General features: G+C 43.2%; 1 protein-coding gene across 1 annotated transcript in view; it reads left to right on the top strand.

Annotated features, from left to right (window-relative positions):
- Window positions 1-4,728: 4,728 nt before the first annotated feature.
- LOC142723486 (intraflagellar transport protein 172 homolog) overlaps window positions 4,729-12,309 on the top strand; it is a gene marked incomplete at its 5' end in the record, with an annotated part of 67,953 nt that continues 60,372 nt past the window's right edge. Inside the window, 4 exons of the mRNA XM_075848935.1 lie at window positions 4,729-4,793; window positions 5,735-5,915; window positions 5,989-6,098; window positions 6,300-6,429. Coding sequence (XP_075705050.1) covers window positions 4,729-4,793; window positions 5,735-5,915; window positions 5,989-6,098; window positions 6,300-6,429 — 486 coding nt within the window. The remainder of the gene's footprint in view (window positions 4,794-5,734; window positions 5,916-5,988; window positions 6,099-6,299; window positions 6,430-12,309) is intronic.

Raw genomic sequence — 12,309 nt, 5'->3', positions numbered from 1 at the left:
CATCTCTATATAATACTGATCACCTCCTGTATACTACATCTCTATATAATACTGATCACCTCCTGTATATTACATCTCTATATAATACTGATCATCTCCTGTATACTACATCTCTATATAATACTGATCACCTCCTGTATACTACATCTCTATATAATACTGATCTCCTCCTGTATACTACATCTCTATATAATACTGATCTCCTCCTGTATACTACATCTCTATATAATACTGATCACCTCCTGTATACTACATCTCTATATAATACTGATCACCTCCTGTATACTACATCTCTATATAATACTGATCACCTCCTGTATACTACATCTCTATATAATACTGATCTCCTGTATACTACATCTCTATATAATACTGATCACCTCCTGTATACTCTATATAATACTGATCTCCTCCTGTATACTACATCTCTATATAATACTGATCACCTGTATACTACATCTCTATATAATACTGATCACCTCCTGTATACTACATCTCTATATAATACTGATCTCCTCCTGTATACTACATCTCTATATAATACTGATCACCTCCTGTATACTACATCTCTATATAATACTGATCACCTCCTGTATACTACATCTCTATATAATACTGATCTCCTCCTGTATACTACATCTCTATATAATACTGATCACCTCCTGTATACTACATCTCTATATAATACTGATCACCTCCTGTATACTACATCTCTATATAATACTGATCACCTCCTGTATACTACATCTCTATATAATACTGATCACCTCCTGTATACTACATCTCTATATAATACTGATCACCTCCTGTATACTACATCTCTATATAATACTGATCTCCTCCTGTATACTACATCTCTATATAATACTGATCACCTCCTGTATACTACATCTCTATATAATACTGATCTCCTCCTGTATACTACATCTCTATATAATACTGATCACCTCCTGTATACTACATCTCTATATAATACTGATCACCTCCTGTATACTACATCTCTATATAATACTGATCTCCTCCTGTATACTACATCTCTATATAATACTGATCTCCTCCTGTATACTACATCTCTATATAATACTGATCACCTCCTGTATACTACATCTCTATATAATACTGATCTCCTCCTGTATACTACATCTCTATATAATACTGATCACCTCCTGTATACTACATCTCTATATAATACTGATCACCTCCTGTATACTACATCTCTATATAATACTGATCTCCTCCTGTATACTACATCTCTATATAATACTGATCTCCTCCTGTATACTACATCTCTATATAATACTGATCTCCTCCTGTATACTACATCTCTATATAATACTGATCACCTCCTGTATACTACATCTCTATATAATACTGATCTCCTCCTGTATACTACATCTCTATATAATACTGATCTCCTGTATACTACATCTCTATATAATACTGATCACCTCCTGTATACTACATCTCTATATAATACTGATCACCTCCTGTATACTACATCTCTATATAATACTGATCACCTCCTGTATACTACATCTCTATATAATACTGATCTCCTCCTGTATACTACATCTCTATATAATACTGATCTCCTCCTGTATACTACATCTCTATATAATACTGATCACCTCCTGTATACTACATCTCTATATAATACTGATCACCTCCTGTATACTACATCTCTATATAATACTGATCTCCTCCTGTATACTACATCTCTATATAATACTGATCACCTCCTGTATACTACATCTCTATATAATACTGATCTCCTCCTGTATACTACATCTCTATATAATACTGATCTCCTCCTGTATACTACATCTCTATATAATACTGATCTCCTCCTGTATACTACATCTCTATATAATACTGATCTCCTCCTGTATACTACATCTCTATATAATACTGATCTCCTCCTGTATACTACATCTCTATATAATACTGATCTCCTCCTGTATACTACATCTCTATATAATACTGATCTCCTCCTGTATACTACATCTCTATATAATACTGATCACCTCCTGTATACTACATCTCTATATAATACTGATCTCCTCCTGTATACTACATCTCTATATAATACTGATCTCCTCCTGTATACTACATCTCTATATAATACTGATCCTCCTGTATACTACATCTCTATATAATACTGATCTCCTCCTGTATACTACATCTCTATATAATACTGATCACCTCCTGTATACTACATCTCTATATAATACTGATCACCTCCTGTATACTACATCTCTATATAATACTGATCTCCTCCTGTATACTACATCTCTATATAATACTGATCACCTCCTGTATACTACATCTCTATATAATACTGATCACCTCCTGTATACTACATCTCTATATAATACTGATCTCCTCCTGTATACTACATCTCTATATAATACTGATCTCCTGTATACTACATCTCTATATAATACTGATCTCCTGTATACTACATCTCTATATAATACTGATCACCTCCTGTATACTACATCTCTATATAATACTGATCACCTCCTGTATACTACATCTCTATATAATACTGATCACCTCCTGTATACTACATCTCTATATAATACTGATCTCCTCCTGTATACTACATCTCTATATAATACTGATCTCCTCCTGTATACTACATCTCTATATAATACTGATCTCCTGTATACTACATCTCTATATAATACTGATCTCCTCCTGTATACTACATCTCTATATAATACTGATCTCCTCCTGTATACTACATCTCTATATAATACTGATCTCCTCCTGTATACTACATCTCTATATAATACTGATCTCCTGTATACTACATCTCTATATAATACTGATCACCTCCTGTATACTACATCTCTATATAATACTGATCACCTCCTGTATACTACATCTCTATATAATACTGATCTCCTGTATACTACATCTCTATATAATACTGATCACCTCCTGTATATTACATCTCTATATAATACTGATCACCTCCTGTATACTACATCTCTATATAATACTGATCACCTCCTGTATACTACATCTCTATATAATACTGATCTCCTGTATACTACATCTCTATATAATACTGATCACCTCCTGTATACTACATCTCTATATAATACTGATCTCCTGTATACTACATCTCTATATAATACTGATCACCTCCTGTATACTACATCTCTATATAATACTGATCTCCTCCTGTATACTACATCTCTATATAATACTGATCACCTCCTGTATACTACATCTCTATATAATACTGATCACCTCCTGTATACTACATCTCTATATAATACTGATCTCCTCCTGTATACTACATCTCTATATAATACTGATCTCCTCCTGTATACTACATCTCTATATAATACTGATCACCTCCTGTATACTACATCTCTATATAATACTGATCACCTCCTGTATACTACATCTCTATATAATACTGATCTCCTCCTGTATACTACATCTCTATATAATACTGATCACCTCCTGTATACTACATCTCTATATAATACTGATCTCCTCCTGTATACTACATCTCTATATAATGCTGATCACCTCCTGTATACTACATCTCTATATAATACTGATCTCCTCCTGTATACTACATCTCTATATAATACTGATCTCCTCCTGTATACTACATCTCTATATAATACTGATCACCTCCTGTATACTACATCTCTATATAATACTGATCACCTCCTGTATACTACATCTCTATATAATACTGATCACCTCCTGTATACTACATCTCTATATAATACTGATCTCCTCCTGTATACTACATCTCTATATAATACTGATCACCTCCTGTATACTACATCTCTATATAATACTGATCTCCTCCTGTATACTACATCTCTATATAATACTGATCTCCTCCTGTATACTACATCTCTATATAATACTGATCTCCTCCTGTATACTACATCTCTATATAATACTGATCTCCTCCTGTATACTACATCTCTATATAATACTGATCACCTCCTGTATACTACATCTCTATATAATACTGATCACCTCCTGTATACTACATCTCTATATAATACTGATCTCCTCCTGTATACTACATCTCTATATAATACTGATCTCCTCCTGTATACTACATCTCTATATAATACTGATCTCCTCCTGTATACTACATCTCTATATAATACTGATCACCTCCTGTATACTACATCTCTATATAATACTGATCTCCTCCTGTATACTACATCTCTATATAATACTGATCACCTCCTGTATACTACATCTCTATATAATACTGATCACCTCCTGTATACTACATCTCTATATAATACTGATCACCTGTATACTACATCTCTATATAATACTGATCTCCTCCTGTATACTACATCTCTATATAATACTGATCACCTCCTGTATACTACATCTCTATATAATACTGATCTCCTCCTGTATACTACATCTCTATATAATACTGATCTCCTCCTGTATACTACATCTCTATATAATACTGATCACCTCCTGTATACTACATCTCTATATAATACTGATCTCCTCCTGTACACTACATCTCTATATAATACTGATCACCTCCTGTATACTACATCTCTATATAATACTGATCACCTCCTGTATACTACATCTCTATATAATACTGATCACCTCCTGTATACTACATCTCTATATAATACTGATCTCCTGTATACTACATCTCTATATAATACTGATCTTGCTAATGATAGAAATGCATCTTTTGCTCCACAGGGTAAATTTACAGAAGCTGAAAGTGAATTTGTTAAAGCCGGGAAACCCAAGGAGGCCGTTCTCATGTAAGTGCATTGTCTCCTCTTTGGCCGGGTTCACACACGGTTTTGCTGCAGTTTCTGGCTCAGTCCGTAGTGGGCACATAATACAGCAGATGCATCTTGTCTTTATTCCTTTCTTTCCGTTTGGATCCATTTCTGGTTTTGGCTCTAAAAACGTCCACAATAACGGCATCAGAAGTGTGTGAATAAGGACTTATTGTGACAGATTTTCTGCGGCCACCCCTCCCCAGTCCTCTACACTCAATGTATATGTCTCCATGTAGCACGTCCCTCTGTCCGGTTCTTCTCTGCACCTCTCTCCTGATTCTCCTCCTGTCTCTGACCCGATATCTCTCCTCTGCAAATTCTCTCCTCGGTCTTCATGTCACCCCTCTCCCTGCTCCTCTCCCCTGCTACTCTCCCCTGATCCTCTCCCCTGATTCTCTCCCCTGCTCCTCTCCCCTGCTCCTCTCCCCTGCTCCTCTCCCCTCTCCTCTCCCCTGATCCTCTCCCCTGATCCTCTCCCCTGATCCTCTACCCTGCTCCTCTACCCTGCTACTCTCCCCTGATCCTCTCCCCTGATCCTCTCCCATGATCCTCTCCCCTGATCCTCTCCCCTGATCCTCTCCCCTGCTACTCTCCCTGCTCCTCTCCCCTGATCCTCTCCCCCTGATCCTCTCCCCCTGATCCTCTCCCCCTGATCCTCTCCCCCTGATCCTCTCCCCCTGATCCTCTCCCCTGCTACTCTCCCCTGCTACTCTCCCTGCGATCCTCTCCCCCTGATCCTCTCCCCCTGATCCTCTCCCCCTGATCCTCTCCCCTGATCCTCTCCCCTGATCCTCTCCCCTGCTACTCTCCCTGATCCTCTCCCCCTGACCCTCTTCCCTGACCCCCTCCCTTCTTCGTAATTAGGGACCAGCACGTGTGCAGATTAGTTAATTGCTCTCATCCCCTCTTTCGCCCAGGTATGTCCACAACCAGAACTGGGATGCAGCTCAGAGGGTGGCGGAGCTGTATGACCCAGACAGTGTGGGGGATGTGCTTGCGGGCCAGGCTCGTTTCGCCTTTGAACAGAAGGATTTTCAGAAGGCAGAAGCGTTCTTGCTGCGTGCGCAGAGACCTGAGCTCGCCGTGAGGCATTACAAGGTAGCGTCTGCCTCTCACTGGGGTTCTAGAGCTGAATTTGCACTGCTTTAGTTTTGTCTGTTCTTCTACACAGGAGGCCGGGATGTGGAGCGATGCCATCCGGATCTGTAAGGAGTATGTCCCAGGACTTCTGGAGCAGCTGCAGCAGGAGTACGAGAGGGAGGGCGTGAAGAAAGGAGCCAGGTCAGCGTCCCCTCCTTATAATGACGTCTGGTCTGTAGACCACCAGTGTATGGGAATAAATAATAGACGTGTGGTGCAATGAGGGCTCACCATCAGATCTACACACTGGTCTGTGCTCCCCACAAGGGATGTAAGCTTCAGTCCATGAACCTAGGGCCTTATTCCCACCCTTGTTTAATGGAAAACTACTTCACCCAACAGGGGAGCAGAGGCTTTACTGGAGCAAGCCCGGGAGTGGGAGCAAGCCGGAGAACATGCCCGAGCGGTGGACTGCTACCTGAAGGTGAAGGACCTAGACAACACCGAACTGATGGAAAAATGCTGGATGAAGGTACAAGACATTCAATGGTTTCTGAAAATCAAAAATAGATATTGGGATGCACTCCTCAATCAATTGGCGTGGTGCTAGTAAGGTAGGGACGAGAATCCCACAATATTGAAAATATATAACCCCAGAAAATATATAACCCGGCCGAACCTCGGCCTTTGTCACGGTCGCTGTAAGACGATATCACTGGTATGGGTTGTCCGCCGGACACACAGGGAATATCCGGCGGACAACCCATACCGGCCGAAATGTCTTTACCAAGTCGCTTTCCACCTCAACTTTACCATCTTTTGTTGCAATAAAACTTAAATTTGTTTGCATCTGGATCTTTTGCGTACCTCTGTGAGTGCTGGGGTTATATATTTTCAATTCAATGGTTTCTGGACTTCCAAATCTAATTTCTTTTCATCTTCTTGTCTTATTCGGTGGCCTCGCTCTCTCTTTTTTTCAGATTAATTAGAATATAAATAAAGATACTGTATATACATCCTGGACAACATTTATTAGTTGCCTATCCCGCCTTATCGAGGTGTCTGGTTGGATGTTGGGTGGTTGCTTGTCATCTCTCTCGTTGTGTAACCTGGATTGATGTCGGCTGGAGGCATGTTCTGCTTTGTCATGTAACTTGGGAGGCTGTTAAGCGGTTGGTTATTTGCTAGGTCGTGGGAATAGATGTCAGGTCTTGTAGATGGATGTTGGGTGGCTGCTTCTCCTCATCTGTCAGGTCTTGTAGATGGATGTTAGGTGGCTGCTTGTCCTCATCTGTCAGGTCTTGTAAATGGATGTTAGGTGGCTGCTTCTCCTCATCTGTCAGGTCTTGTAGATGGATGTTGGGTGGTTGGTTGTCCTCATCTGTCAGGTCTTGTAGATGGATGTTAGGTGGCTGCTTCTCCTCATCTGTCAGGTCTTGTAGATGGATGTTGGGTGGCTGCTACTCCTCATCTGTCAGGTCTTGTAGATGGATGTTGGGTGGCTGCTACTCCTCATCTGTCAGGTCTTGTAGATGGATGTTAGGTGGCTGCTTGTCCTCATCTGTCAGGTCTTGTAGATGGATGTTAGGTGGCTGCTTGTCCTCATCTGTCAGGTCTTGTAGATGGATGTTAGGTGGCTGCTTGTCCTCATCTGTCAGGTCTTGTAGATGGATGTTAGGTGGCTGCTTGTCCTCATCTGTCAGGTCTTGTAGATGGATGTTGGGTGGTTGGTTGTCCTCATCTGTCAGGTCTTGTAGATGGATGTTAGGTGGCTGCTTGTCCTCATCTGTCAGGTCTTGTAGATGGATGTTAGGTAGCTGCTTGTCCTCATCTGTCAGGTCTTGTGGATGGATGTTAGGTGGCTGCTTGTCCTCATCTGTCAGGTCTTGTAGATGGATGTTAGGTAGCTGCTTCTCCTCATCTGTCAGGTCTTGTAGATGGATGTTAGGTGGCTGCTTGTCCTCATCTGTCAGGTCTTGTGGATGGATGTTAGGTGGCTGCTTCTCCTCATCTGTCAGGTCTTGTAGATGGATGTTAGGTGGCTGCTTGTCCTCATCTGTCAGGTCTTGTAGATGGATGTTAGGTGGCTGCTTGTCCTCATCTGTCAGGTCTTGTAGATGGATGTTAGGTGGCTGCTTGTCCTCATCTGTCAGGTCTTGTAGATGGATGTTAGGTGGCTGCTTGTCCTCATCTGTCAGGTCTTGTGGATAGATGTTAGGTGGCTTCTTGTCCTCATCTGTCAGGTCTTGTGGATGGATGTTAGGTGGCTGCTTGTCCTCATCTGTCAGGTCTTGTAAATGGATGTTAGGTGGCTGCTTGTCCTCATCTGTCAGGTCTTATAGATGTATGTTAGGTGGCTGCTTGTCCTCATCTGTCAGGTCTTGTAGATGGATGTTAGGTGGCTGCTTCTCCTCATCTGTCAGGTCTTGTAGATGGATGTTAGGTGGTTGCTTGTCCCTCATCTGTCAGGTCTTGTAGATGGATGTTAGGTGGCTGCTTGTCCTCATCTGTCAGGTCTTGTAGATGGATGTTAGGTGGCTGCTTGTCCTCATCTGTCAGGTCTTGTAGATGGATGTTGGGTGGCTGCTTGTCCTCATCTGTCAGGTCTTGTAGATGGATGTTAGGGGGCTGCTTGTTATCATCTGTCAGGTCTTGTAGATGGATGTTAGGTGGCTGCTACTCCTCATCTGTCAGGTCATGTAGATGGATGTTAGGTGGCTGCTTGTCCTCATCTGTCAGGTCTTGTAGATGGATGTTAGGTGGCTGCTTGTCCTCATCTGTCAGGTCTTGTGGATGGATGTTAGGTGGCTGCTTGTCCTCATCTGTCAGGTCTTGTAGATGGATGTTAGGTGGCTGCTTGTTATCATCTGTCAGGTCTTGTAGATGGATGTTAGGTGGCTGCTTGTCCTCATCTGTCAGGTCTTGTAGATGGATGTTAGGTGGCTGCTTGTCCTCATCTGTCAGGTCTTGTAGATGGATGTTAGGTGGCTGCTTGTCCTCATTTGTCAGGTCTTGTACATGGATGTTAGGTGGCTGCTTGTCCTCATCTGTCAGGTCTTGTAGATGGATGTTAGGTGGCTGCTTGTCCTCATCTGTCAGGTCTTGTAGATGGATGTTAGGTGGCTGCTTCTCCTCATCTGTCAGGTCTTGTAGATGGATGTTAGGTGGCTGCTTGTCCTCATCTGTCAGGTCTTGTAGATGGATGTTAGGTGGCTGCTTCTCCTCATCTGTCAGGTCTTGTAGATGGATGTTAGGTGGCTGCTTGTCCTCATCTGTCAGGTCTTGTAAATGGATGTTGGGTGGCTGCTACTCCTCATCTGTCAGGTCTTGTAGATGGATGTTAGGTGGCTGCTTCTCCTCATCTGTCAGGTCTTGTAGATGGATGTTAGGTGGCTGCTTGTCCTCATCTGTCAGGTCTTGTAGATGGATGTTTGGTGGCTGCTTGTCCTCATCTGTCAGGTCTTGTAGATGGATGTTGGGTGGTTGCTTGTCCTCATCTGTCAGGTCTTGTAGACGGATCGGATGTTAGGTGGCTGCTTGTCCTCATCTGTCAGGTCTTGTAGATGGATGTTTGGTGGCTGCTTGTCCTCATCTGTCAGGTCTTGTAGATGGATGTTGGGTGGTTGCGTCTCCTCATCTGTCAGGTCTTGTAGATGGATGTTGGGTGGCTGCTACTCCTCATCTGTCAGGTCTTGTAGATGGATGTTAGCTGGCTCCTTGTCCTCATTGGTCAGGTCTTGTAGATGGATGTTGGGTGGCTGCTACTCCTCATCTGTCAGGTCTTGTAGATGGATGTTAGGTGGCTGCTTGTCCTCATCTGTCAGGTCTTGTAGATGGATGTTAGGTGGCTGCTTGTCCTCATCTGTCAGGTCTTGTAGATGGATGTTAGGTGGCTACTTGTCCTCATTGGTCAGGTCTTGTAGATGGATGTTAGGTGGCTGCTTGTCCTCATTGGTCAGGTCTTGTAGATGGATGTTAGGTGGCTGCTTGTTATCATCTGTCAGGTCTTGTAGATAGATGTTAGGTGGCTGCTTGTCCTCATCTGTCAGGTCTTGTAGATGGATGTTGGGTGGCTGCTACTCCTCATCTGTCAGGTCTTGTGGATGGATGTTGGGTGGTTGCTTCTCCTCATCTCTCAGGTCTTGTGGATGGATGTTAGGTGGCTGCTTGTCCTCATCTGTCAGGTCTTGTAGATGGATGTTAGGTGGCTGCTTGTCCTCATTTGTCAGGTCTTGTAGATGGATGTTGGGTGGCTTCTTGTCCTCATCTGTCAGGTCTTGTAGATGGATGTTAGGTGGCTGCTTGTCCTCATCTGTCAGGTCTTGTAGATGGATGTTAGGTGGTTGCTTGTCCTCATCTGTGAGGTCTTGTAGATGGATGTTAGGTGACTGGTTGTCTTTATCTGTCAGGTCTTGTAGATGGATGTTAGGTGGCTGCTTGTTATCATCTGTCAGGTCTTGTAGATAGATGTTAGGTGGCTGCTTGTCCTCATTGGTCAGGTCTTGTAGATGGATGTTAGGTGGCTGCTTGTCCTCATCTGTCAGGTCTTGTAGATGGATGTTGGGTGGTTGGTTGTCCTCATCTCTCAGGTCTTGTGGATGGATGTTAGGTGGCTGCTTGTCCTCATCTGTCAGGTCTTGTAGATGGATGTTAGGTGGCTGCTTGTCCTCATCTGTCAGGTCTTGTAGATGGATGTTAGGTGGCTGCTTGTCCTCATCTGTCAGGTCTTGTAGATGGATGTTAGGTGGCTGCTTGTCCTCATCTGTCGGGTCTTGTAGATGGATGTTGGGTGGTTGCGTCTCCTCATCTGTCAGGTCTTGTAGATGGATGTTAGGTGGCTGCTTGTCCTCATCTGTCAGGTCTTGTAGATGGATGTTGGGCGGCTGCTTGTCCTCATCTGTCAGGTCTTGTAGATGGATGTTAGGTGGCTGCTTGTCCTCAGCTGTCAGGTCTTGTAGATGGATGTTGGGTGGTTGGTTGTCCTCATCTGTCAGGTCTTGTAGATGGATGTTAGGTGGCTGCTTGTCCTCATCTGTCAGGTCTTGTAGATGGATGTTGGGTGGTTGCTTCTCCTCATCGGTCAGGTCTTGTAGACGGATCGGATGTTAGGTGGCTGCTTGTCCTCATCTGTCAGGGCCTGTAGATGGATGTTAGGTGGCTGCTTGTCCTCATCTGTCAGGTCTTGTAGATGGATGTTGGGTGGTTGGTTGTCCTCATCTGTCAGGTCTTGTAGATGGATGTTAGGTGGCTGCTTGTCCTCATCTGTCAGGTCTTGTAGATGGATGTTAGGTGGCTGCTTGTCCTCATCTGTCAGGTCTTGTGGATGGATGTTAGGTGGCTGGTTGTCCTCATCTGTCAGGTCTTGTAGATGGATGTTAGGTGGCTGCTTGTCATTATCTGTCAGGTCTTGTAGATGGATGTTAGGTGGTTGGTTGTCCTCATCTGTCAGGTCTTGTGGATGGATGTTAGGTGGCTGGTTGTCCTCATCTGTCAGGTCTTGTAGATGGATGTTAGGTGGCTGCTTGTCATTATCTGTCAGGTCTTGTAGATGGATGTTAGGTGGTTGGTTGTCCTCATCTGTCAGGTCCTGTAGATGGATGTTAGGTGGCTGCTTGTCCTCATCTGTCAGGTCTTGTAGATGGATGTTAGGTGACTGGTTGTCCTCATCTGTCAGGTCTTGTAAATGGATGTTGGGTGGCTGCTACTCCTCATCTGTCAGGTCTTGTAGATGGATGTTAGGTGGCTGCTTGTTATCATCTGTCAGGTCTTGTAGATGGATGTTAGGTGGCTGCTTGTCCTCATCTGTCAGGTCTTGTAAATGGATGTTGGGTGGCTGCTTGTCCTCATCTGTCAGGTCTTGTAGATGGATGTTAGGTGGCTGCTTGTCCTCATCTGTCAGGTCTTGTAGATGGATGTTAGGTGGCTGCTTGTCCTCATCTGTCAGGTCTTGTAGATGGATGTTAGGTGACTGGTTGTCCTCATCTGTCAGGTCTTGTGGATGGATGTTAGGTGGCTGCTTGTCCTCATCTGTCAGGTCTTGTAGATGGATGTTAGGTGGCTGCTTGTCCTCAGCTGTCAGGTCTTGTAGATGGATGTTGGGTGGTTGGTTGTCCTCATCTGTCAGGTCTTGTAGATGGATGTTGGGTGGCTGCTTGTCCTCATCTGTCAGGTCTTGTAGATGGATGTTAGGGGGCTGCTTGTTATCATCTGTCAGGTCTTGTAGATGGATGTTAGGTGGCTGCTTCTCCTCATCTGTCAGGTCATGTAGATGGATGTTAGGTGGCTGCTTGTCCTCATCTGTCAGGTCTTGTAGATGGATGTTAGGTGGCTGCTTGTCCTCATCTGTCAGGTCTTGTGGATGGATGTTAGGTGGCTGCTTGTTATCATCTGTCAGGTCTTGTGGATAGATGTT

The sequence above is a fragment of the Rhinoderma darwinii genome, unplaced genomic scaffold, assembly GCF_050947455.1.
Source record: "Rhinoderma darwinii isolate aRhiDar2 unplaced genomic scaffold, aRhiDar2.hap1 Scaffold_551, whole genome shotgun sequence".
NCBI lineage: Eukaryota > Metazoa > Chordata > Amphibia > Anura > Rhinodermatidae > Rhinoderma > Rhinoderma darwinii.
Note: the sequence above shows the minus strand (reverse complement) of the source record. Positions and strands in the feature narration are given on the sequence as shown.